This window comes from Balaenoptera physalus (genome assembly GCF_965194825.1).
Source record: "Balaenoptera physalus genome assembly, contig: HAP1_SCAFFOLD_1942, whole genome shotgun sequence".
Taxonomy (NCBI): domain Eukaryota; kingdom Metazoa; phylum Chordata; class Mammalia; order Artiodactyla; family Balaenopteridae; genus Balaenoptera; species Balaenoptera physalus.
Genome location: NW_028124862.1, coordinates 76,477 through 103,262, shown reverse-complemented (window position 1 = coordinate 103,262; position 26,786 = coordinate 76,477). Strand labels below are relative to the sequence as shown.

The 26,786-nt window shown below is 48.0% G+C and overlaps 1 protein-coding gene across 11 annotated transcripts in view; it reads left to right on the top strand.

The window, feature by feature from the left end:
- Positions 1-721: 721 nt before the first annotated feature.
- LOC309654096 (cyclin-dependent kinase 20-like) overlaps positions 722-26,786 on the top strand; it is a gene marked incomplete at its 3' end in the record, with an annotated part of 51,588 nt that continues 25,523 nt past the window's right edge. Inside the window, exons 1-9 of one of the 11 annotated variants that reach the window (XM_082478726.1) lie at positions 723-1,507; positions 1,859-1,972; positions 4,096-4,284; positions 4,530-4,651; positions 4,842-4,904; positions 5,640-5,763; positions 6,210-6,365; positions 8,085-8,237; positions 14,359-14,449. In XM_082478726.1, coding sequence (XP_082334852.1) covers positions 1,433-1,507; positions 1,859-1,972; positions 4,096-4,284; positions 4,530-4,651; positions 4,842-4,904; positions 5,640-5,763; positions 6,210-6,365; positions 8,085-8,216 — 975 coding nt within the window. In that variant the 5' untranslated portion in view covers positions 723-1,432. Of the gene's footprint in view, positions 1,508-1,858; positions 1,973-4,095; positions 4,285-4,529; positions 4,652-4,841; positions 4,905-5,639; positions 5,764-6,209; positions 6,366-7,618; positions 7,737-7,837; positions 8,000-8,084; positions 8,238-9,849; positions 10,403-14,358; positions 14,450-26,786 lie in introns of those variants that run through there. The other 10 variants (XM_082478727.1, XM_082478723.1, XM_082478730.1 and 7 more) reach the window with 10 other exon arrangements.

The window sequence follows — 26,786 nt, the reverse complement described above, 5'->3', positions numbered from 1 at the left end:
TTGGAAAAAAGTTGCGCATGCACGTTGGGGAGGGTCCTAGGGCAGGTCAGGTGTGGAAAAGGAAACCAGATAATTGGCCAAAGGTACACAAAGACCCAGAAGAACTGCCCTATATAAATGACTTAACCTCCTCTTTACTGTGCTCCCCCTCATTAGGGAGGACACCCACACCCTTTGTCTCCAGGTGTGCATCTCTGCCTTGCTTCTATCTTAACTAAACAAACTGTTTCTCTGTGTGCTCTCCCACTTGTTGTTGTTGTGCTGTGTCTCTATTAATAAACTTTGTACCTGTTTTTACAGTTTTGCCTCCATGAGAAATGCATTTTTCACAGGGGGCAAGAGCCAAGGGGTGGTGGTTAGGATTCCTGGTTTTCATCTAGGCTACCCAGGTTCAATTCCTGGGCACGGAATTAAGATCTTGCTTCATGCCACCACTCACTGCTGCCTCTCCGAGATTAAATGGACTGTTAGATCTGAGATCTTTAGCTATCCCAAAGATGGAAAATTGTAGATTGTTTTACATTTATCTCATTGTGTATGAGATTGAGCACCTTTTCAGAAGTTTAAAAAGCTAATTGTGTTTTTTGTCAACATCCTTTCATGGCATGAACTTCTTAAAAATCACTCAGGCTGCAAATGCCTCCAAATGTTTCCTCATGAGAAGCCCTTAGAGATGGACTTTCTGGGTCAGACTTTTTACTCTTTAAACGTTGTCTTTACATGTTGCCAACTGACGCTCCCTCCACAATGCAGACCCGAACCTGTCTCGCTTCAATCATCATTGGCTTTGGGGCTCATAGGTGGAAATGGCACCTGTACGTTCTCACAGGTGGAAGCTTGCACCTCTAGGTATGGGGGCGAGGGTACCCTGGCCTGCCAGAGTAGCCGGCCCCGCCCCGTCACCTTTCGGCCATGCCCTCGGCGCCGCGGTCCCGCCCCCGGCTGTGCGGCCCCGCCCCGTGCCCCGCTCGCCCCGCTGAGTGCCCCGCCCGCCTCGCTGAGTGCCCCGCCTCCACCCCGGAGAGCGGCTCCACCCTCCCGCCTATGTAGCCCGCTCCCAAGGCTGTTCCGCCTTGCTCCTTGGCTGCATGCCCCCGCCCCTCTGCGTAACCAGGCGTCACTCGTCACGTGACGCCCGGCAGTGCCGCGAGGGGTCGGCGGTGGCTCTCGCTCCTGCTGGCACGGTCTGCGCACGGGTGATTCCCGCCGAATGAAGCGCACTGAGGCGTGATGGCGAGGGCCTAGGGGAAGGCGCAGACAGGCCTGGACGCCGCCTGTAGCTGCCTTCGGCCTCCCGGCCTCTGCGCTCTTTCCTGCGCCGTTGCTAGGCAGCCGCATCTGGGCGCGGCAGGCAGGGCGGGCTAATGCGGAAAGGTACGGGTGCCGGGGAGGGGCTGTGATTGCAGAGGGTCCGGGTGTCTGGCAGAGGGCTATGGAGCAGTACTGCATCCTGGGCCGCATTGGGGAGGGCGCGCACGGCATCGTCTTCAAGGCCAAGCACGTGGAGGTGAGCACCCAGCCCTTCCTCCTTGGGTTCCATTGAGATCTACCCGTTGTCCCGACCCACGCTTGGGCTCCTGCCTCCCCGCAGCTTTTCGTGGCGTGCTCCCGCCTCCTTTGCTCTCTTGAGTGGAGGGCGTCCAGCAACCAGCGGTGCTTTCTTCGGGCGAGTGCCCCCTAGGAGCGTGGCGTGGATGTCTCTGAGCTGCTTGCTCAGCGCTGCGCCTGCTGGCCCTGATTTCCCTCCAGCCCGGGGTGGGGGGCGCGTCCCACCCCCACGAGGGCCTCAGGCCTCGGCGTCGCATCCCCTTTTCCAGCCGGGGATGGGCCTGCAGTGTCTGCATCCTGTCCCAAACAGACTGGAGAGATCGTTGCCCTCAAGAAGGTGGCCCTGCGGCGGCTGGAGGATGGCATCCCCAACCAGGCCCTGCGGGAGATCAAGGCCTTGCAGGAGATCGAGGACAGTCAGTATGTGAGTGGGGCTGGTGTTCTGAGGTGCTGGTTCCCGCCCTCCTCCACTCACTCCCACTCTGAGGTCCTGCAGTCACTCTGTTCACTCATTTGCTTCCTCACCCCTCACTCACTCCCTTTTTTCTCCACTTGTTGTTCACCCTCATTCACTCAGTTACTTCACTCATTCATTCCCTGTCGTTCACTCGCTTATTTCTTCGCGTACTCGTTCGCTCATTCACTAACTTATTCCTTTTTTCTCAAAACACTTGGTGATTTCTGATGATAATGATAATTGCCACCTATTGAGCTCCTGTTATGTTCTGCATGCCAGGTTGACTGCTTTATGTATATTGTCCTTCTGAGTTTCGTCCTCTGCTCCGCAAGGCACGCTCAGGCCCTCCCTATCTCAGGCCAGGGGAGGAGGCGCAGCCACCAGCTTACCGGTGCTCAGCTTGTTCCGCTTGTCTGTGGAGGCTTTGGCCCAGGTCTGATCGCAGAATCAGGACGGTTTAACACTGGGGCCTCCCATGGACTCTACCCTCTACTGGCTACTGGCAACACAGAAACCAGCCCCTACCCTGCTCTTGAGAACTGAAGTGTGGTAGGGGAGATGGCCAAAGGCTACAGCGCCCATCTGGCGTGGTTTGTGCTGTGACAGGCCTGGGAGGGGCTGTGGGCACACGAGGAGAGACACCTCACACACCCAGTTTCATTCTCTTTGTGGTATTCTCTCTTGTCCATGTCCTGAGTAGAGGATGTGCTTAACTTCCCAGGGAGTGACAAGGGTAGGTCCACCCACCTAAGGGTGGGTGATACTCTGACTTGTTTCTTATTCTCTGGAGATGTCCTTGATATATTGGGTGACACAAGCATGTTATAAAACTGTGTGTGTCATCTTGGTTTTGTATGAAAATATTTTGTATATATATACGAATACATGCCTGTGTGTGCCATGTCTCTTGTAAAGTCTGGTGGAATAGACTCCTAAGGTTGACTGTAGGTGATAGGATTTTTCTTTTGCTGTTTTTTTCATTATAATTTTGGGTATTATCTGAATGTATTTGTTTGTCCCAATCTGTAAAATGAGTGTCTACTACCCTCAACATCAGAAAAACAGCAATATGGCCATTCTTGTTTTTTGAGGAAAGTAAAAGGGCTTTGCTGACAGCTTGTGTGTGGGAGAGGTGGAGGGCCCATAGGAAGCTGGTGATACGGTCCCATGTCCTGTGCATCAGCAGGCCTGAAGAGTCTACTTTCAAAACACTCCAGATCTTACCCTGGCCCAGGCCATCCTCACCTCTCATCAGAACAACTACAGCAGGCTCCCCTGCCCCCCCGCCCCCCCGCCACTGCCTCCACTCCACAGTCAAAAAATGTACATGAAATCATCCACTCCCTGGCTTGAAAAGCTCCAGAGGCTTCTCTTCACTCTGAAAGAACTGTCACCATCTGCTTCCACCCCGCTCCAGCCTCTTTTTTCATTCACAACTTCTTAAGTGTCTCGCCCGTGATAAGCACTGTCTAGGCTCCAGGAGTGCAGAACAGAGCAGCCTCCTTCCTGTTCTTGCCTCCGGGCCTTGTGTTTGCTGTCCCCTGGCCCAGAGCTCCTTCCCAGATGCCTCCTCTTCTTTCTTCATCAGAATCTTCATCAAAATACCCTATACGTTTGTTGTTTGGTCATTTGTCAGTCATTTGTCCCCTGAGCTCCTTCAAGTCCTTCGGGACCCACCAGCCCTTGCTCCTGTTCACTACTGTGCAGCCTGCCCTTGTGACCTCGTGGGCCCTCAGGAAGTATATGTGACATGTCTCCTGCTCTCCCAGTGCTGGGAGTTGTGATCACCTGTGTGTGTGTGTGTTTCCAGGTGATTTTCCAGTTCGTGGGCTGGGTGGGGGACCAGACACTGCCCTAAGTCGCCTTTCTTAGACCTCCTTTTTTCCCTGAGTGTTTACTGGAGCATTAGAGTAGGGACTTGCCTTCTCCTGGGAGAGGGAAGCAAGAGATCACCAAGCTCCCTGATTCTGAGCTCAGATCTCATGCCACCATCTCTGCCTGCCTGGTCCTCTGTTGGTGCAAGGGCTGAGGGTCCCAGAGAGAGTCTGAGCCATGTGAGTCTGGCGGCTGACGGGATGCCCCGCTTGCAGGTGGTACAGCTGAAGGCCGTGCTCCCGCATGGCGCAGGCTTCGTGCTGGCCTTCGAGTTCATGCTGTCAGATCTGGCTGAGGTGGTGCGCCACGCCCAGAGGCCGCTGACCCAGGCGCAGGTCAAGAGCTACCTGCAGATGCTGCTCAAGGGGGTCCCTTTCTGCCATGCCAACAACATTGTACATCGGGTCAGTTCCAGCATGGGCTGGGGTGGGACCGGGGGGGTGGCTGGGCTGTGGGTAGGCCAGCCCTTGATGAAGGGCATGGTTAGAAAAGGGACAGAGGGGGCAGGGCCTATGGGTAGGAGGCCAGGGCTGGGGCCCTGGAGGAGGTCGGGTCTTGCGCTGACCTGGGTGCCCAGCCTGCCAAGCCCTCCTGTCCCGAGGTCCTGTGGGGGCTCTGGAGGGACTGATGCCTCTTCGGGTGCCCTCAGGACCTGAAACCAGCCAACCTGCTTATCAGTGCCTCGGGCCAGCTCAAGATAGCGGGCTTTGGCCTGGCCCGGGTCTTTTCCCCAGATGGCAGCCGTCTCTACACGCACCAGGTGGCCACCAGGTAGGGAGGACCAGTTCCCAAGCAGGACCTGGCAGTAGACAGGCCTCAACCCTCCTGCTGGGAAGAGATGCTTCTGGACCTTCTGTCCAAACAGTGCTCTTGGGGCTGCTGTGGGGGCCAGAATGACCTTCCGAGGCAGCTTCCTGACAGACCGGTGACCTGGCTGTGACCACCTGCCCTCCTCTCACAGGTGGTACCGAGCCCCTGAGCTCCTGTATGGTGCCCGCCAGTATGATCAGGGTGTCGACCTGTGGTGAGACGCCTATGGGCTGGGCAAGGGGGAGTGTGGGTCGTTGGGTCACCTTTTCCTCCTGGGCATTGAGGTCTCTAAGCCATTTGGGGGTTTTCCTGCTGTGAGCTCTAGGTTGCCATGGGGGTGTCTCCCCTGGTTAGAGTATCTCTGAGGAGTTTGGGATCAGTGTTCCTCCCCATGACAGTTTTGAGCTGGGAGGGGTCAAGTGGGATCAGAGTGGTTGTCCCAGTAGGAAGCTTCTGGGCTGAAGTCGGGGAGGTGGTCCGAGGCATGGGGCGTCTAAGCTGCTATGCAGGGGGTGATATCCCAGGATGCAATGTTCCTGAGTTATCTAGAGGCCTGGGTCCCTGGATATGAAGGCCCTGAACCTTTATTTGGGGTAGGATGGTTTGTATATGCCTAAGAGTTTGAGATTTGGGGGCCGTTTTGGAGTCTGCCCCAGAATGGGAGGAGGTGGCAGTGTGTCCCAGAATGTGAGGCTCTGAGAAGTCTCAGAACTGTTGAGGGGTTGATGTGTGTTCCAGAGTTGAGGCCTGAGAGCTGTTTAGAGAGGGGGATATGCTCTGTGTTCTAGGCTTGAAGTCTTTGACTGTTTGGTGATCTGTATCCTTAGCTATGAAGCCTGAAGGCTACTTTGTGGGTATCTTGACCACAGTGTGAGGTGTGGGTGGTGGTGTGGGGGGATCTGTTTCCATGGTGTGAGATCTCTGAGTTGTTTGGGTTCTGTATCTGCAGGGCTGTTGGCTGCATCCTGGGGGAGCTGTTGAACGGGTCCCCCCTTTTCCCAGGGGAGAATGACATTGAACAGCTTTGCTGTGTGCTTCGAATCTTGGGCGCCCCCAGTCCTCAAGTCTGGCCGGTTTGCAGGGGCCTACAGTGGGAAGGGGTGGGGGCGGGTGGCTTCTATTACCCCAATAGCTAGTGACTCCCCTGCCCCGCACCTTCTCTCTCGTGGCCCCATGCCTCCTTGACTTGCCGGACCTCGGTCCTGGCCCAGCGTGGGGTCTCCTCCTCCCCTGCCCTGCTGGAGGTGCGAGGGCCAGGGCCCAAGCCCTATGCCTTCCCACCCGTCCCCAGCACACACGCATCCAAACCGAGCTGGGCATGGAGCAGGCGCCTGAGATGTGGAGGAAGCACTGAAGGACTGAGTGAGCACGTGATGTCATGAGTGACATGTGAGCAGGGGTGCATGGATGGGGGAGTGATGAGTGAATGGGAGCAGGTAGGTGACAGGGAGCGAGAACTGACACCTTAAGGGGGCTGGCGGGGTGGGTGCCGGCCCTGATGGACCCCCTTCTCCTCCAGGAGATCAAGGACCTGCCTGACTACAACAAGATCTCCTTCAAGGAGCAGGCTCCCGTGCCCCTGGAGGAGGTGCTGCCCGATGCCTCTCCCCAGGCCTTGGACCTGCTGGGGCATTTCCTCCTCTACCCTCCACGCCAGCGCATTGCAGCCTCCCAGGTAGGGTGACACCCGTTGCCCTGACCCTCCTCGTCCATGTCCTTTTGACCAGGCAGGTTGAGATTCTCAGAACCTGTGATGGGCTGGGACCAGAACCCCTGGAGCCAGGGTTAGGAGGGTGCAGGGCAGGTGTGCCTCTCCTGAGTGGACCCTAGAGGGCAGGTGGCCAGGGGTGGCCCATTAGAAGGGCATGCACACGTCGCAGAAGAGCGAGTCTTGGGTTATTGGTGACTCACTTCTTCGTCCCTTCATTCCTTCAACAAGAATTTACTAGCATCTGGCACGTGCTGAGCACTGTCCTGGAGCCTGATCCAGAGTGAACAGACGTGGCTTGTGCCTGTGGGGTCTCCACCCTGTGGTGAGGCAGGGCCGTCAGTCTGTGGGAGCCGAGGGGAGGGATGTTGGGACTGACTTTGGGGTCATGCAAGGCTTCCTGGAGAAGGGCAGGTTTAAGCATGGGGAGCTGTTTTCCCAAGAGAAATGATGAGCAGAGGCCTGGAGAGGAGGACCCAAGAGGGGTGGGTTGTGGCTAGAAGGCAGGGGAGGAGGGGAGGACCATGGGCTGATGGCTGATGGTATGAGGGCCTCTGTCGGGTGTATCTGTCCATCTGGCCTCATGGCAGCCTCCCCTCCCTGCCCTCGGCACTAGCAGTGTGTGTTTACACATGCCCCTGGCGAGTTCCCATGTCAGCAGCACCTTCAGAGTGTACTGAGGCCAACTGACCACCTCTCAGCCCCCTGCTGCTGCCCCCATTCTAAGCGCCCCCCCGCCCCCATTGCCTCCCAGAATCTGCTTCTCCTGCCCATTTAGTCTTTCCTCCACGTGGCAAAGAGAGGGACCTTGTCCAGGTAGGCTGTCGCATCCTCGCCTGCAGGGCCCTCCTGGGGCTCCCTCAGAGGAGAAGCCAGGTCCTAGTGGCCCACAGCCATCACACATTTGGGGCCATCACCTCTGTGACTCTGCCAGCTCCCATTCCCCTTGCTCACTCCCCTCGGGCCCCAGGGCTTCTCCATGTCCTGGGGGTCTGTGCATTTCTGTCCCTAGGCCTCACTCATTCACCTTTCAGGTCTCTGCTTGAGCGCCACCTCCCAGGGCCTCCCTTCACCATTCTTCAGGCCTGCAGCCCCTCCAGTATTGCTCATCCCCCCTCATACTTTCTCTTTCCCACAGCACTAATCATTTGATGCACTGTTTGTCTTACTTCTTTATCGTGTTTATTACCCCCACCCCTCACTATGTGGAAAACTTGAAGGCAGAGCTCTTTGTTCTGTTTACCGCTGCATCTCCTGTCTCTGGAGCAGTGCGCAAACAGTGAGCACTCCGAGGTGTTGGAGTCACCTGAACGATGAGCAGATGAAGGCAAAATCCTCTCCAGGGCAATGTTCACGTCTCCTCCTCGGAGGGAAGTGGCTGAAGCTGGGACGGGGAAGTGACCAGTTTCCTTTTGCTGCCCCTTGCTTGCTACCCTCAGGCCTTCCTGCACCAGTACTTCTTCACAGCTCCCCTGCCTGCCCACCCCTCGGAGCTGCCAATTCCTCAGCGCCCAGGGGGACCTGCCCTCAAGGCCCCTCCCAGGACCCCCCCCACGTCCATGACCTCCACGTGGACCGGCCTCTCGAGGAGTCACTGTTGAACCCGGAGCTGATTCGGCCCTTCATCCTGGAGGGCTGAGACCTTGGGCCAGGCCCCACAGGCGTGTCGCCCCCTTCCCTCCCCAGGACAAGCCAGGCCTCTTCTTCTTCTGCTCCGGCCTGATTCGACCACAGTGGTCCTGCTCCTGGCCAGGCCATCCAGCCTCAGCAGAGGGGACCCTCGGCCTGTGCTGTCGGCCTCCCATCTGTTGCTGGTAACAGATCCATCAGAAGGAGGCAGTGAGTTCCGCTGCCATGCCTGCCATGGGGCTGGTTCTCTAGTTGCTGCCTTCCTGGTCAGGGACAGTCCTGGTAGAGCCATTTGGGGGAGCGCTGAGTGTAGGATGTCCTCATGTCGGAAATCCAAGTGGGAAGGAAAGTTTGGTTTGATTTTGTTCTCAGAGACATTAAACACTAGTTCACTTTTGAGATTTATTATAAAAACGCCCGGTAGTTCTACGTGATGTATGCCCCTCTTCCTTTCCAGTTGAGGGAAGTGGCTGAGGTAGCATCATCCCCTGGCCCTTGCTTCTCTGTGGTCACTGGGAAAGTGGCCCCATTCATGGCTACTTTAGTCTTGGGAGATTGCTAGGTGCTTCATGTGACAGAGCTCCCTTTTGGAGGTGAGTTGGCAGAAATCAGGACCCAGGAATGGCTCAAGTTGGGGACCCAATAAGTGACCCTCCACACCTTGAGCTGGTTTACCAACATCACCCTCAGGATACGGGTGAGCCTGGACCACATGGGCCTCCTCTTTACTCAGAGATACTGGGCAAATAAGAAGACAGACATTCCTGGAACTCATTTGTTAATTCAGTAAATCCCAATACAATCTGAACTGGCTCTTGTTTTTCTTATTAAATAATTTGGTAAGCCAATTCTAAAGTATATGCAGAAATGAAAGGGTTAAGAGGAGGCAGAAGCAGAAGAAAAGGCAAAAAATGATGAAAGGACTTACCCTATCAGATACCAAGACTATCATAGGGCTGTAATAAATAAGCAATGTGGTATTGGTTCACAGATAGATAAAAACAGAGAAGTCAGAGAAACTTATTCTTAGCAATCTTGTATTCTTAAAATATTCATTTTGTGCTCATGTGGCTAAAATTCTGTAAGCACTGCAGTCACAGAGGTGACTAACAGTGCCACAGTCACTGCTCTCCAAGCTCTTAGAGGGCAAAGCACAGTAAACTCTAGTTGTTGCTTTCAGGGAAGAGTCTGAGTGTCCCATATGTCTTTAAAGATGTTTTAAGGATCTGGCCTCTGCCTGTTTGTCCAGCCACATCTGTAGACTCTAAGCTTCAGTCTAGCTCAATTTCTGGTGTCTCTCACCTTTGTATGAACGCAAGTTTGTACCCAAACCCTGACCACTGACCCTCAGCCAGTTCCACTCACAAAGACTCTAACGCTTACTCCACCCTGACATTGACCCTCACCTTTACCTTAAACCTTACACTTAACCTGACCCTATCACCCTGACCCTGACATATACACTGACTCTCACCCTCACTCAATTCTTTGCCAGCCCCTTCCCCACCCATGCCTGGCTTTGATCTTGGCATTGACTCTGACCCTCACCCAAACTCTGACCCCGTTTGACCTAGAACTAAACCTTGTCCATGAACTTGGCTCTCATCTTAACCTTAACCCTGGGTCTCTAATTGACATTCCTCTTACCTTGATGCTCATTATGATCCTGATCCTGACCGTTAACATGTCCCTGACACTTGTCCTGAGCTTGACTTATCTTTGACAATGACAGCTTCTCTCACACTGATTGTGAATACTGTGATAAATGAGATACTCACCACCTTCAATCTGATTCTGACCCTCAACTTCACTCTGCCCCTAGACTGAATCCTCACCTTGACAAGGACCATCATACTGACACACCCTGCCCTTGAACTTGCACCTTGATGCTGAACTACACTGTACACTCAAGCTGAAACTAGTCTGCACACCAAGCCTGACCATGATCCTGATCCTGACCCTCATCTTGACCTAGACCTCAACTTCATCCTGACCTGGGTCCTCATCCTAATGCTGAGCCTCACACAGAACATGGACTCACACTTGGCTGTCACCATTGACACCCTAATCCCATCATGACCTTGAACCTAATCTAGACCCTGACCCTGAATTGAACTTCACACTGACACTGACTTTCATTATTATGATGACTCGTCCTCAGCCTGATCGTCACCTTCATCTTGACCCATCCTCACTTTGAAACTTAACCTTGAACTTGATTTTGACTATAAACCAAACTCTGACCCTCTGTGGTAAGCAGAATAATGTCCCCCCCCCCACCAAAGATGCCCATGTCCTAACCTATGAATACATTGCCTTACACACAAAAGGGACTTTGCAAATGTGATTAAAGCGTACAGACTTTGAGATGGAAAGAGTGTCCTGGATTATGCAGATTGGGCCAATGTAATGGGGGTTGGGGGGAGGGAGAGTTGGAGGAGGAGGACTTAATTCCTTCCAGCAGCAATAGAAAAGGGACCCACCTTGACTTTTAATTGACCTTGACCTTCACAATGAACATCATGCTCACCCTGACCCTGACACTACCTCACATTGATCTTGACCCTGAACCTGACACTGACTCTAATCCTGAACATCAACCTCACCCTCACCTTGACCCTGAATCCTACACGGAACTGGACATCCACTGTCAACTTGAATCCAACTTTCAATCTTACTTTCACCCTGACAATAACCATCATCCTAATCCTGACATTCATCCTCTCACTGATCCTCTCTAATGGAGCCTCAACCTGATCCTAACCTTGGCTCTCACACTGATCTTGAACTTGATCTTGAACCTAACCCTGGATCTAAAATTTCCCTCATAGTGATCTTGTCCTTGAACCTGATTCTGACACCATGACCCTGACCATTGTCTTATCTTGATCCTTAACCTGACATAGAATTTTACCTTGAACTGGACACTCACCCTCACGCTGATTCTGATCTTCATCACTCTGTCTCTGATCTTACCCTCATCCTGACTGTGACCCTGGCTGCTCTGACATTGAGCTTGATCATGACCTTCACCCTTACACTAACTCTGATCTGATCTTGGCCAGGGCCACGACCAAAACCAGGGTGAGGTCCAGGGTTGGGGCTAAGGCTAGGTAGGGTGAGAGCCTGGGCAGGGGCCATGATGAGGGAAGTACCAGGTTAGAGCCAGGGCTTGGGCAAGGGCCAGTGCCAGTGTAAGACGGAGGCTGAGGGTCATTCTGAAGGTGATTGTGAAGGCCAGGGTCGGGGCTAGGGCAAAGCTCAGGATGAAGGTGTGTATTAGGGTGAGTCAGGGTCAGGTGAGGGTAGGGACAGGAGTGTGGTAGATGTCAGATGCTAATGAAATCAAGGGTGATGATTAGGGCGAGGTTGAGGAAGAGGGTCAAGGTCTGGATAAGGGCCAGCACCAGGGCAAGGGCTTGGGAGGTGCTGGGTTCAGGGGCACCACAGGGTCCCGCGTGAGGGTCAGGGCGAAGGTCAGAACGAGGATGAATGTCAGTATAAGGGGGTGGGCGAGGGTCTCAGCGAATGTCAGGACAAGGGTTAGAAGCCAGTCTAAGGCCAAGTAGAAGCAGGGCCGGTGAGCGGATTAGTAGAAGTGGGTGTTCCGAACGGAAGCGCGGAGGCTGGGTGAGGATGAAGCAAGCGGGCGGGGCTCGGCCTGCGGGGGCGGAAGCGCAGCGAAGGCGTAGCCCGACCCAGGCAACCATGGGGGCTGGCGCCGTGGAGCCGCAGATGGGTTTGCCCGAGCTGCTGCACGTCTTCTCCTTCTTGGAAGGCCGAGACATGCTCTGCGTCGCCCAGGTGGATAAGGTAGCGCGTCCTGTCCCAGGCGGTAGGCAGGGCTGGGCTCCTGGTCACTGGCGTGTCCATGGTCGGCCCGTCCCCTCGGAGCCTCCGTTTCCCAAATCTGGGAGGGAGCGTCGGACGGCCCTGAATCCGCGATCTGCAGAGGACGCTCTTGGCCCCCGGGGTGGCGACCTCGGCGACCTATGAAGGGGTTGCTGTGGAAACCTCTTATCCCTCTGTTCCTCCGTCTGTCGGTGTGTCCAGAGCCCCTGCGCGGTTGGCTTGCACTGGGCACCTGTGAACAGGGTTCACCCCTAAGATTGGCCTAGGGATCCCACCTCTTCTGGAATATTCTGGAATTCCCCTTCTGGGGCCTGCCTGGAAAGCCGTGCCCTCCCTGTGAGTGGCACCTCCTCCTGCGGGCTCCGCCTGTCCCTTCCCAGCCAGTCGAGTTCCTGTACTGGCTGTGCTCCCTAAGTGCCTGTTTGGTGCGTTAGTCTGATCTGCGCTTCTGCCCCTGTTGTGCTCCGAGCTCTTCCTCCTCTGTGCTCTTACTCAGCACAACTGTGACTAAATGATCACATACTGTGCTTGTTAAATGTTTGCTTCCCCCCCACTCCCGCTAGACTCATTCTTTTGTCTCTTGCATCACTGTGTGTATAACCACTGTATGATCACTGTGTGTATACACTCAGCGTATGGCTTGATATTTAGTGTACTCTAAGTAAATGTTTGTTGAGTAAATGAATTTCTTTACTTTTAAAATACATTATTATATCATTTTACAGAAAGATTAATAAACAGACCCTTACCTGAATTGTGTAATTATAACTTAAATGTATCAAGTAAAATACTGGGTTGCTATCCCCATTTTTACCAATAGGGAAAGTGAGTATCGTGCCGAGAGTGCATTGGCTGAGGTCGCCCAGGTAGTCTCCCAGCAGATTTTGAAAGGGAGGTGCCTTTTACCCTTTGATAGCAGCAACTTCTCCAGGTTCTGGTTTCCCTGTTAGGTAAAATGAGGTCAATAAACCCTGCCTCACAGTGTCATCATGAAGATCAGCATCTAACAGAGGCATTCTCCAAGGTGGGTAACACCCATTTTGCAGGTTATATTACATATTATAATTTTATGTTAGGGAAGTAAGAACATCTCAGTTGGGTTTTGAACTGGGAACTATAGAAAAAAAGAATGCGGAAATCTTCTTACCTGGTTTGATTATTGCAAAGTATCAACTTTACATTCCTACTAGCCAAAAAGATTTCTTAAGGACTGAGAAACTTTGATCTCGGGTGAGTGAGGGCTGTGGAAGTAGGAACCTGGGCTTAGACAGGGTGGTTGTTATTTCTGCCAGGGCCTGGAAAGCCACGTATCTGGCTGGGACCCTCAGTAGGTCTGGGCCACAGAAAGCTCCAGAGTGGTTTCTACTGAAGCTGTATAGGCTCCAGAACCCAGGGTGGCCCAGCTGGAGAAGCCAAGAAGTTCCAGGATGCAGGTGTGGGCCTGAGGGAGGGGGAGGCAGGGTACTGTGATCCCTTCCCAGGGCCACCTGAGCCTCTTCCAGATACTTCTGCAGAGAGCAGTTTGTGATACGGCCTGTGTGCCCTCCCCAGGTAGCAGTTCTGTTCCTGCACCTTGGCATCTCTGGGACATCCCTTTAGCCAGAGCCTTAATTTACTCCATTGCAGCAGCCTTCTTATGGGTCCTGCTGCTCTGCCCTCGTTTCCAGTCCTTCCTTCTCTCTCTCTTTTTTATTCAATTGGCCCTACCACGTGGCTTACAGGATCTTAGTTCCCCAACCAGGGATCCAACCCGTGCCCCCTACAGTGGAAGCTCAGAGTCTTTTTTTTTTTTTTTTTAATATTTATTTATTTATTTTGCTGCATCGGGTCTTAGTTGTGGCACACGGGATCTTTGTTGTGGCACGTGGGATCTTTCGTTGAAGTGCACGGGCTCTCTAGTTGTAGCGCATGGGCTCTAGAGCGTGCATGGGCTTAGTTGCCCCAGCATGTGGGATCTTAGTTCCTCGACCAGGTATCCAACCCATGCCCCCTGCATTGGAAGGCGGATTCTTAACCATTGGACCACCAGGGAAGTCTCCAAGTCCTTCCTTCTCATAGCAGCCTAAAACACAGTTTGACTTGCCACTCTTCCATTCACAGTTCTCAAGTGACTTCTCACTGTTTTTGCCCTTCTGACTTCCAAGAGTTGGTCTAAGCCTGTCTCCAGCTCCTTTCTCTATGTTCTGATTAAGGCAACTTACTCATCATCTTTTTCATACTTCTGAATCTTTGCCCAAGCGGATCTTTCTCTCCCTGACATGCTTCAGCCGTTTTCTTAGAGGATAACTACTCATCCTTCAGGAGTTGATCAGTAGTTACTTCTGAACCCCTTGACTCCAACTGAGTTGGTCATTCTCTCCTTTGTCATTCATTATTTGGTGTGTTTTATTTGATGGTCTGAATTTGTCTCTAACTCCCCAGGGTGAGTGTTCTTGAGTGCAAGCACTGGGTCTCATTTAGCTCTCTGTCCCCTCCACAGGGCCTGGCAGGCTAGGCACTAATTGCATGTTGACTGACCAGATACTCTTCTAGGTCTGGAATGAGGCTTCAAGGACCAAGGAACTGTGGCGGTGAGTGGAGGAAGAGCCAGGCCTGCTCAGGAGAGTATCCCTCCAAGGAGAGAGGGGTGTACTTTTCAGCACTCACTGCGTTTCCGTTAAGTAGACAAGAAGGGACAATCCACAGCCCTTACCAGCAGGAAACTCCTCCCTAGTTGGGGGTGTGAGGTAGTATAGTATAGTATATTGAAATATAAGCGATTTTGTTAATCAAGTGGAGGTTGATGTAGGTGGGGGTACCAAACTCAGGGGCAGAAATGTACAGCAAATTGAATGCAGCTGGCTGATAGACAAATCAATAGACAAATAAACCACTTTTATTTGATTTCAACTTTGGTGTAACAACATAGTTATATAAGCATGTTTGATATGAGAACTTAAATAAAATTCAAAAAATTAAAAGTAGAAAATAAAAAATATTTTAATCATTAAATTATTAAATTTTTCTTTTCTGTTCATTCCTCCTTTGGAACCTGACATCTTTTCTTTTGTCCCAAGAGGTAAGTGTCAGATCTTCTGCCTCTTGCAGAATATAGGACAGACTACATAGCCTTGACTATCAACTAGGAGCTATATTTAGTTTTAGTCTTTCCTGATGGAAAACAACTGTTCACATGAAGTTTCCTCCAAACATGGAGGGAATCTTTGCTTGATGGTTTTTATTTTTAGAATAACTGAATTGATATATTTGAGAATTGTGGAATGCCAACCTTGCCATATTTATTTTTCAGTATCATACAGCACTGTTCTGTTTGTTGCTTTTTATTCAGTATTTTTATTGCTAATAATATTAATTAGAAAAATGATGTTAATCTCTAGTCAATTTTGAAGTAAGGGAACTTTTATTGGATTTCAGTCTTTATCTCTACAATTTGGGGGATGTACTCTAGATAGAACATTCAATTCTGGAAATTGATTTCTCTGTAGATAAGTGGACAAGAGAATGTCTTGCCAAATGTGATTCTCAAAGACACTGTGTCACTAGAAATAAATGAGTTGACTCATAGATTGGTGTAACTATTTGTGGAAGCCCTTGGAGGGCAATTCTCACAGTTGAAATGGGTAGGATGCCAACCTTAAACCCTAGTCTTTGTTCTCATCTTTACTGATAAGCTGGGGTAGGAATTTCCCTTTGAGTAACATAAGTAATATATTTCTTTCAGCAGTTCAAAAACTCTCTTGTGCAGCTTATCACCTAACCCCCACATGTATGCATGTGTTACCATATTGTGTGTACCTCCAGGTTCCTCAAGCAGATTCTTCAGCTGTCTGCAAGCCAAGTCACGAATGGGTTTTCGGTTCATTACTATTTTATAGTTTTTGGTGCTAAACTCTTTTTAGCATACAGTCATTCTTTGGGATGGTATCCTTGACCTATGTTCATATAAAAAACACTGGGTTTATGTTTCTGGAACTGGGACAACTGCAACAGCATTCCAGGAGCATCGTCACATGCACGTGTCATTTCTAATGTTGTACCTGTCATGGGTACTAGGCCCCAAAACTCTCCAGGCCCATAGGAACTCTTACGGACACAGTAAATGAACATGGTTAACCGGTCATATGTTTTTAATATGTACTCTATAATTCTAATTTAAAACACTGCAAGTTACTTCTTTAAAATGCTTCATGACCTTTTAAATTCTGCCATCTCTTTAACACACTATGTGTTAGATTTTTGGTTAAAAGTAAAATTGCAAATATTTGCTTTTGTTTAAGGTACAAATATTTTTTTTTTTGTTTGTGTACAGTAGATTGTTTTGCTGTTAATTGCTATCTGAAAGGTTTTGGTGCCATGGTGTTTTTTCACTTGATACATCCTTGTATTTCAGAGGCTTGTATTTCTCATACTTTACTCCTGTGCACACTTTAGCCTTGTTGACAGTCTGCCCTTTTTTTGGTCAAATCACTTGGTGTTATTTCTTCTGAATATTGGTCATGGTTCCTACTTATGGTTTGATGTATAATGGCCTTAAATATGTAGAAATAGACTTCACTTCCACAAAGAAATGTTATCCCCCCTTTTTCTTAAACCACATTATCTTCTTAGTCTAGCTTTTATTTTCACACTGTTTAGGTTGAGATATGGGTACAAGAAATTTCCCTTTCTGATTATTTCAACTAAAAGAAAATCAACAACATAAGAATGATGATGTGAGGCAGCTGATACTCAGCCTCTTAGTCCAAGAGATAAAAGGGATGGTGAAGGCCACGGTGGAGCTGAAAGCTCATTCTTTTTTTTTTTTTTTTCGGCTGTGCCATGCGGCTTGCAGGATCCTAGCTCCCCGACCAGGGATAGAACCCAGGCCCTCAGCAGTGAAAGCGCAGAGTCCTAACCACTGGACCACCAGGGAATTCCCTGAAAGCTCATTCTTGTCTGAAGAGTACTGTTCTGTGTGGCCCCAGATAAATTTTTCCAGGTGAGAATTTGATTTCAGTATAGTTAGATCTTCTTCTTTTACCTAATTAGTATGTGAAATCTCTCGATTTTTAAGTATTGGCAGTTAGTTCACATAGGCCAATCCTATGCAGGCCAGACAAGGTAATCTGGATGCCCATTCTGCCTGCAGGCTGTGAGTATGCTACTTCTGGTAGAAGGAACAGGGTTTCAGTGGGTACAGGAAAACCCATATCCAACATAAGCACTGGATCCTTCACAGTGTGTTAGAAGGTCACTGGTGCCTAGTACAGAGCCTGACACATAGGTGCTTGGTGAGTGTACAGGCTTTGAATGGAGAGAAACTCTTTGCGTTGTACTTATTGGGACCATGGGCTGTGAGCTACTTATTTCCCACCCAGCCTCATTTTTCTCCTCTGTGAGATATGACTGGAGTCCTCTGATGCTGTATCAACTCTGGTGACTGTAAATTTTGAAAGCCTTTGTCCATGGGGCCTCCCTAATCCTCTCCCAGATGTTCACTCTCCTTGTGTTTTACTCCCATGGCACCATAGGCTGCCCCTTCTGAAACTTAGCATTTCTCTCCAGAATTTTAGTTTTACTTATCCTCCTAACCACCAGCTGCGAGTACTCATAGGGCAAGGACCATGTCTCACTCACTTTGGGGTCCACAGACTAGGTGGGGATTCAGTATTCTCCATAGTGTGGATGAGCTAATGTTTTATCTTCAACAACCTTATAAGCGAGTTGCTATCATAGAATTGACAGTAGTTACTGATACATACAAGTTAAGGATGCAGACTCTTGGAAAATGGTGGATTAATGACTTCTGAAAATTTTCTCCTCCATAAAAGCAATGAGAAAACTGGCATAAATTGTCAAAATCAACTTTTACAGAACTCTGGAAATTAACCAGAGACTTACAGTAGTCTGGGAAATGTTTATTCAAGAAAAAAAATGGCTTATTCTCAGTAAGAGCAGCAAGTGTTCACTTGCCCTGTTCCCATAACAACCTTCCAGCTTTGTGTTAGCCTTGAATACCAACAGTTCACAATCACAGTGAAAGCAGGAGCCGCAGTCACTGGAAGGGTAAGAATGGGATGAGAGATTCTTCAAAGCCTTATTCCCAGAGAATTGTCATTGTTCGACCTGTCTGGTGTTTCCTGGAAGAGCTCACGTGTAAGCTGTCTGTATTTTACCTTGTTTGGTGTTCATCCAATGTGAAAAACCTTTACCTTGGGGCATTTGTCAAAACAACTAAAGGGAATTGATTAACTTTTTAATTAGTCTTTAATCAGAGTTGATGAATGATAGTTAAGGAAACAATAGGCTAACCAAAGAGTTTAAAAGGAAAAGCTGGGAATGTGATGTCCTTAGGGGTTTTGGAAAGCTCCAACACATTCCTAGGAATCTAGAAGGCCAAGTGCTTGTGCAGGGCTGTGTGCTAACTCAGGGAAGATATAAAAGGGCTCTAAACTTTTACCTCTGGTTAACCTTGAGGTTCTGTGGAAGCAGGAAGTGAAGACTAAGGCAGAGAAGTCAACTGCCTGGCTGAGTGTTGCACACATGCCCCAACCTGCACATAGAGCCTTTGGCAATGACTAGGAAACTTAGTGGTTCCAGAAATTTAGGAAACCTCTGTCCTCTCATTACTGCACATTAATTTAACTGAGCAGAGACATAAGTGGCCCTACATAACAAAGACTACAGACTTTCAGAGTTACTTCAGAAACTTTTCAGTTACTTCACTAAACAAACAAAAAATAATAACAGCAATGATAACAAACCGGGGGTGGGGTGGAATCAGATTTCCAGAGTTCTACATTATGTTATTTAAAATGTTCAGTTTTCAACAGAAGTTATAAGTCATGCAAAGAAATAAAGTGTCGCTAGTATGCAGGAAACAAAGCAAACAATAAAGACTGTCCCCAAGGAAGCGCAGGCATCAGACCTACTAGACAAAGACTTTAAATCAACTATTTTAGTATGTGCAAAGAACTAGAGGAAACCACGTGAAAAGAACTGAAGGGACGTATGAGAACAGTGTCTCATTTAATAGAGAATATTAATAAAGAGAAATTATAAAAAAAAAAACTAAACAGAAATTATGGAGTAGGAAAGTACAATATCAAATTAAAAATTCAAGAGCAGATTTGAGCAGGCAGAAGAAAGAATCAGTAAACCGGAATATAGGTCAGTTGAGATTATCCAGTCTGAGGAATGCAATGAAGCTAAAGATGAAGAAAAATGAATAGTGCCTAAGAGACCTGTGGGACACCATCAAGCATGCAAGCAACACATAATAGGGAGTTCCAGATGAGAGGAGAAAGAAAGTAGAAAGTATTTAAAGATATGACTGAAAACTTCCCAAATTTGATGAAAAATGTTAATTTACACATCCAGAAGCTCAGTGAGCTGCCAGTAGGATAAAGTCAAAAGAGTTCCATGTCGAGACACATTATAATCCAACTTGAAAGCCAAAGACAGAATCTTGAAAGCATCAAGAGAGAATCCACTCATCATGTATGGGACAACCCCAATGAGAGTAACGGTTGATTTCTCATAAAAAACCATGGAGCCCAAAAAGGAGTGGGCTGATTTGTTGAAGGTGTGGGAAGAAAAAGATTGTCATGAAGAATTCTATATCCTTTGCTGTGCAAAAGCTTTGAAGTTTCATTAGGTCCCATTTGTTTATTTTTGTTTTTATTTCCATTACTCTAGGAGGTGGATCAAAAAAGATCTTGCTGTGATTTATGTCAAAGAGTGTTCTTCCTATGTTTTCCTCTAAGAGTCTTATAGTGTCCGGTCTTACATTTAGGTCTCGAATCCATTTTGAGTTTATTTTTGTGTATGGTGTTAGGGAGTATTCTAATTTCCTTCTCTTACATGTAGCTGTCCAGTTTTCCTGACACCACTTATTGAAGAGACTGTGTTTTCTCCATTGTATATCTTTGCCTCCTTTGTCATAGATTAGTTGACCATAGGTGCCTGGGTTTATCTTTGGGCTTTCTATCTTGTTCCATTGATCTATGTTTCTGTTTTTGTGCCAGTACCATATTGTCTTGATTACTGTAGCTTTGTAGTATATTCTGAAGTCAGGGAGTCTGATTCCTCCCGCTCCGTTTTTTTTTTTTTTTTTTTTTTTTTTGCACAAAAAAGGAAACCATAAACAAGACAAAAAGACAACCCTCAGAATGGGAGAAAATATTTGCAAACGAATCAACGGACAAAGGATTAATCTCCAAAATATATAAACAGCTCATTCAGCTCAATATTAAAGAAACAAACAACCCAATCCAAAAATGGGCAGAAGACCTAAATAGACATTTCTCCAAAGACATACAGATGGCCAAGAAGCACATGAAAAGCTGCTCAACATCACTAATTATTAGAGAAATGCAAATCAAAACTACAATGAGGTATCACCTCACACCAGTTAGAATGGGCATCATCAGAAAATCTACAAACAACAAATGCTGGAGAGGGTGTGGAGAAAAGGGAACCCTCTTGCACTGTTGGTGGGAATGTAAATTGATGCAGCCACTATGGAGACCAATATGGAGGGTCCTTAAAAAACTAAAAATAGAATTACCATATGATCCAGCAATCCCACTACTGGGCATATACCCAGAGAAAACCGTAATTCAAAAAGACACATGCACCCCAATGTTCATTGCAGCACTATTTACAATAGCTAGGTCATGGAACCAACCTAAATGCCCATCAACAGACAAATGGATAAAGAAGTTGTGGTACATATATACAATGGAATATTACTCAGCCATAAAAAGGAATGAAATTGAGTCATTTGTTGAGACGTGGATGGATCTAGAGACTGTCATATAGAGTGAAGTAAGTCAGAAAGAGAAAAACAAATATCGTATATTAACGCATATATGTGGAACCTAGAAAAATGGTACAGATGAACTGGTTTGCAGGGCAGAAGTTGAGACACAGATGTAGAGAACAAACGTGCGGACACCAAGGGGGGAAAACCACGGTGGGGTGGGGATGGTGGTGTGCTGAATTGGGCGATTGGGATTGACATGTATACACTGATGTGTATAAAATTGATGACTGATTATAAATAAATAAACAAATAAATAAATAAATAATTCTATATCTAGCAAAATGAAGGAGAAAATTAAGACATTCCCAGATTAACAAAAGCTCTGAGAATTTGTTGCTAGCAGACTTGCCCTACAAAAAATACTAAAGAGAGTCTTTCAGATTGATATGAAAGGACATTAGACAGGAACTTGAATCCACGTGAAGAAGTAGCACCAGTAAAGTAACCATATGGGTGTATATAAAAGGCAACATAAATGAATTCTTTTGTTTGTAACTCCTTTTTTCCTATGTGATTTAAAGGACAACTGCATAAAACAATAATTGTGACTCTCCATTGGGTACATAATGTATGAAGATGTAATCTGTATGACAATAACAGCATGAATGAGAGGGGCATAAAATGGAGCTACACAGGAGCTAAGTTTTTTGATACTATTAAGTTGATATTAATCAAAACTAGATTGTCATAAATTAAGATTTTTATCCAGTAATCCCCAAGGCAACCACTAAGAACTAAAAGAATATACAGTTGAAGAAATGACACGGCAATAGGACACAAGAAAATACTTAATACAAAAGAAGGCAGTAATAGAGGAATAGAAGGAAAAATGCATAGAAATAAGCAAAATGACATGTAAATCCTATCTTATCAGTAGTTGTATTAAATATATATGGATTAAACACTCCAATGAAAAGGCAGAGATTGGCAGAAGGGATTAAAAATATCCAAGTATATGCTGTCTACAATAGACACATTTGAGATCAAAGATACAGGTTGAAAATAATAGAATGGAAACATATACCATGCAAACAGCAACCAAGAGAGAGCTAGAATGACTGTGCGAATATCAGACAAAACAGACTTTAAGACAAAAAGTGTTACTAGGGACAAAGAAGGATATTTTATAATAATAAACAGATCAATCCATCAAGAAGATCTAAAAATTATAAATGTAAATGGACCTAATAACAAAGCAACAAAATGCATGAAGGGCTGACAAAATTGAAGGGAGAAATAGTTCAACAATAGTTGGCGGCTTCAAAAAAATGCAGACTCTTGAGTTCCAGTTGCATGACCAAGGCTGCATGACCCTGGGTTAGTTGTTTAACCTCTCTCTCATGTCTAAAATGGAGATGAGGACCTACCTTATGGGGTTGTTATATAGATTGACTGGAAACACGAAAAGCACCTATTCCTGACACGTGGTGAGCACTCGTTCAGTGTCATATCATTATCCCCATTTAACAGTGGAGGAAACTGAGGCCTACATAGGCAAAGTGAGTTGTCCAAGCTAGTAGATGGTGAAGCTGGGAATCAAAGCTAGGCCTATTGATGCCAAAACACCTTCTAATGACTCCTTTTCTGCCTGGGACTGTGGGTCTTTGTTTCAGGCAGCTGTGTCTGAGACGCTGGTCCTCCTGTAAAGCCTCCCAGACGACCCTGGGCACACAGACATGGAAACAGTACTATCTCTGCTGATCCGAGCTGGAGTTCCGAATGGAATCTGGGTGGCCAGAGAAGGACTTTATCTGCAAAGCCATTGCTGGGCACAAAGGTACGGGGTGGGGAAGGTGGTAACTCTGTGCATTCCCACTCTTTCCCTGGTCAGATCTCTAGGGATTTGGTTTTTCAGCCAATTAGTTGGAAAATGCCACATAATGAGGACATACCCTGCTATGTTCTATACCTGTGTTATCATTTGATCCTCACAGAGATCATTACATCTATTTCAGAGTAGAAAGAAACAGAAACTAAGAGATAAGGATGTTGTAACTGTTGTTCACAGTAACATGGCTGGTGGGTGGTAGGCAGTCCTGGGCATGATACCCAAATTGTAAGTCTGAGGTCCCAGCTCTTTCTGTCCACCACTGTCCCCAGAATCAGCACCTGTCATGCTCCTGAGAGAGAAGAGGAATGAATTGCCTGCCTCCCCTTCACCAAGTTGAATGTTCACATGCCAGGCATCCATGTGTGTGCTTAAGGCAAGTCTGTGTTCTCTTTCAGGAGAGATAGATGAGCTGGCCTACATCTCAACCAAAGAGTACTGGTTTGATGGGCGGGAGAAGTCCGTGGTGTGCACCGTGTCGTCAGATGGCACCGTGTGTGCCTGGGATCTGCAAGAGGTGAGCTGTCCAGGAGGGGGCCAGGATGAGAAGTGACCAGATGCTGCTATGTCCTCAGTCTTAGCGAGGCCCTTTGCCTTTATTCTCTTTAACCATCACAGCCAACTTGTGAGGTTAGGAGTGGGAGCCCCATTGTACAGATGAGAAATCTGAGCTGCAGGAGGCTCAGTCGCTGTGCCAGGTCACACTTCAGACTTGAGTCTGATTGATTGCAAATGCCTTTGACTCTCTGCTGTCCTGCCTCAGGGAGATGGGCATTTTTGCAGTGCCTGATGGAGGCTGTTTATGCAAGGGGATGACAGCTGCCATGCCCAGTTCTGTGATGTCCACATTGGAGCCAATGCCAGCCTCTGGGTGGTTTTGCCCAGATAATGCAGCTTTTACTCACCCCACTTGCAAACTTAAGTGTTACAACCTCGATAACTTGATTAGTATTTTGGACTTGGTTGGTACTAATTGTTAAAAAGCTTTCCTATCCATTTTCATATTCTCTGATTGCTCTTTTTTGTTGTTTAAAGGATACAGTTATTTGCATCATATGTCTTTCCTCCATGGTCAGTTTTTCATTTGTTTATCATGTTTTTTTTCTCTTCCACCTGCTTTATTTTCCTCATATACAGTGATGTTTGACATTATAATTTCGAGTGAAGGTCTCTGGTGACTGATGGGTGCAGGTGGCTGGTCTCTGTTTCATTGCAGTTGTGTTGCCCTGAAAGAGACCCCCCTTAGGCTGTGGACATGAGACCACACAGGCTTAGATGAGGGGCTCTTGGGCAGGAAGAAGACCTGAAGGCTGGGAGGTTCCATAGTTGCCAAAACAAAAAGGTCTTGACTTGAACATAAAGAGCTTTGGTGCTGGGGTGGCAGACCTTTTCTGTAAAGGGCCAGAGAGCAAATATTTGAGGCTTTGCAGACCACATGGTCCTGTTGCAACTACTTAACTATGTGGCTGAAAAGCAGAAGCAGCTGTAGACAAGAAGTAAACAAAAAGGGAGTGGCTGTGTTCCAATAAAACTGTACTTATGGACCCTCACATGTGAGTTTCTTGTTTTTTTCATGTGTCATGAAATATTCTTTGATTTTTTTTTTTTTAACGAAAATACAAAAATGGTTAGTGGGCTGGGTTTGGCTGCAGGCTGTGGTTTGTTGAACTCTAGTGTGGTCCGTTGGTCACAGTGTGGGACTGTTAGACAGGGCTAGACCCTCTGCACCCATTCTGCCTGGCTTGCCAACCTTAATCCTCTTTGTGAACACATCTCCAATCTTATTTTATTTTTAGAAAGCTCAATCATTTTGTTGGAGTCATGCAGTATGTAGCCTGTTTCTGCGCTCTGTTCCCCTGGTTGCTACTTTCTATTCTGAAATGGGAAGGGGAGTTTCACTGCTTCTTTGCCCACTTCCATACTACTAGCCACTGGTGAATAATGTGTATTCTCCGAGACCTAGTTGACATGACCCAGTCACCGGTGCCGAGTTCCTACTAGTAATAGTCTTGTTAGCTGTTTAAGCAACAGAAATCAACTGTTGATTTGTTGATGTGAGGGGGAAGAAAGAAAAGAATGGAAGAATACTGGGATATCATGATTGGAAAAAGATCATGCTAACATGATAACACCTGATAGAAAAAGAACCGTAATAACTCCAAATTGGAAAGAAACCCCATGTGGCAACTCTGAGAAACTCAGAAACAGCAATTAGAGGATTGGTTCTCTGACGCCCTATCCTAATGTGCCGTGGGCCTGCTGGACCCGGGCTCTTTACCTCGCTGTTCTAGCTTTCAGAATCCTGGGAGAGACCATGTATCTGGGAATCAGCCCATCTCGGACCAGTCATTTTCCTCTGTGCTAATGGCCGTGACAGGGCATGGGCCTTCGCCAGGCCTGGCCTGCGGTGGCACTGCTGGGTACACCACTGGGAAGGGCATGTTCTGAGCAGGGCAGTTGCAGATATGCAACAGAAACTGTTTACAACCACAAGGCTGAATTAGCTTATCTGTAAACCTGGGTTCCTTGGGGACCAAGTGAGACGTTCCACGTGGAAGTTCACTTTATGCAGCCCTGCAAAGCCCAGGTCCTGAGTACAGCCCAGGTCCCCAGCACAGCCTAGGTCCCAAGCACAGCCCAGATCCCGGGCAGGGTGGGTAGTGTTGGGTCCTGCCTCCCTGCCCAGCCTTCTTCAGTTGAGCCATAGGTAACCACTGGGAGTGCTTCAGACATCCTGTGCCCAGTGCACATGAAGGACCCCACCCTCAATCCCCCTGCAATGGCACCAACCCCAGGCAGTCTCAACACCCACGCTCAGCCACTGCTCTCCTCCAGGACACACCTGTCTCCTCTATGGTGGAACATTGCTTCTGTGTTGTGTTCCCTACCATGCTGTGCAGCCTGTGAGGATGGGGATCATATCCTTTACACCTACATGTCCCCAGTATGCACTGGGTGATGGTCGAATGAATGAAAATAATAAGTGTTTAGGAAATAAATGGGCCCTATGTGAGTTGTTACATTAATTTTGTTGTTGCCTAGGGCACGGAGATCTGTCGAGCCCTCTACAGCCTGCAGCTCTGGTGAATTTGGTGACTTACCCTCGGCTGCAACTGGTTGTCACCGTGGACGAGCAGGGACTGATCAAAGTATGGAAAGCAGAGAACGGGTGTGAGCAAGCCTCCTGCCTGCCTACATACTGTGACTTTCCAGAAGGCCCCCTCCTGCTGGTGAGTGACCCAGCTCTCAGGAACCTCTGCTGTTTCCCAGGGTCTGTGGACCTGGCACCAGACCACTGTGCCAGGTGGCACTTCAAGCCAGGCCCTCCACATGGCAGACCAAGTGACCACATAATTCTGCTCGGTCCCCCAAGCTCCTCCTTGCCTGCCACGTGGAGGGCAGACTCCTCATCCCCCTTCGGCTCTAGTGTGCCACAGCCTGTTACCTGGCCCCATCTCTGCAGCCTCTCACCCCTTCAGAGTGAGGTCCAGCCCTGTGGGCTGCCTGTGTTTTCTTGTCCACGGGCCCCTGCTTTCCTGTCTCCTGGTCCTACTCATAGTCTTTCTTCCCCTTGCAGTTCCTTCTCACTACTGCATTCTCACCCTTCTTTCCCCCTTTTCAAGTCTCCACGAGGGCCCAACTCAAAGGAAAACTGAGGCATGTTTGACAGAATGCAAGCATTTGCCTCAGATGATGAAGGCCTTCTGCTGCCAGGACATTTGTTTTAGAGGTGATTCTTGGGCATTGAGAGGGAGCATTTGGCCAGAGAGAAATGGCAAAAGTGGGTGTTAGCTGGCAGATTGAGGAAGTAGCTCTCACCTGGGGGCAGTATCCTCCTCCTGGAGGGAAGGAGGTCTTTGCAAGTGTGGGCAAACTGGCATCCCAAATATCAAGATGAGCAGACATCCAGGAACAGTTTCATATGTAAACAGAACTAACTCTGTAAAAGAACTAAGCTCGTAAACAAAAAAAGTAAAACCTGATGAAACAGATTTCACATAAACAACTCTAGTTGTTTAAAGAAGACTTTGGAATAAGTGTAATTAACATCTCCAGAGCAATTTGAGAATATATTGTGTAGATGAAGAGGAAGCCACTAAGTTTCTCTCCTGGGAATGGTAGAGCACATGATTCACACATACTTGTCAGTGAAGGACAATTAGAAAAATTAGAATATATATCAAGTCAGAGAGCTAAAAAGAGCAAACGGTTTCTAGGCCAAGATTCAGAAGATGGCAGAAATCAAAGTGCTGAGCCTAACAATGGGGCTGCT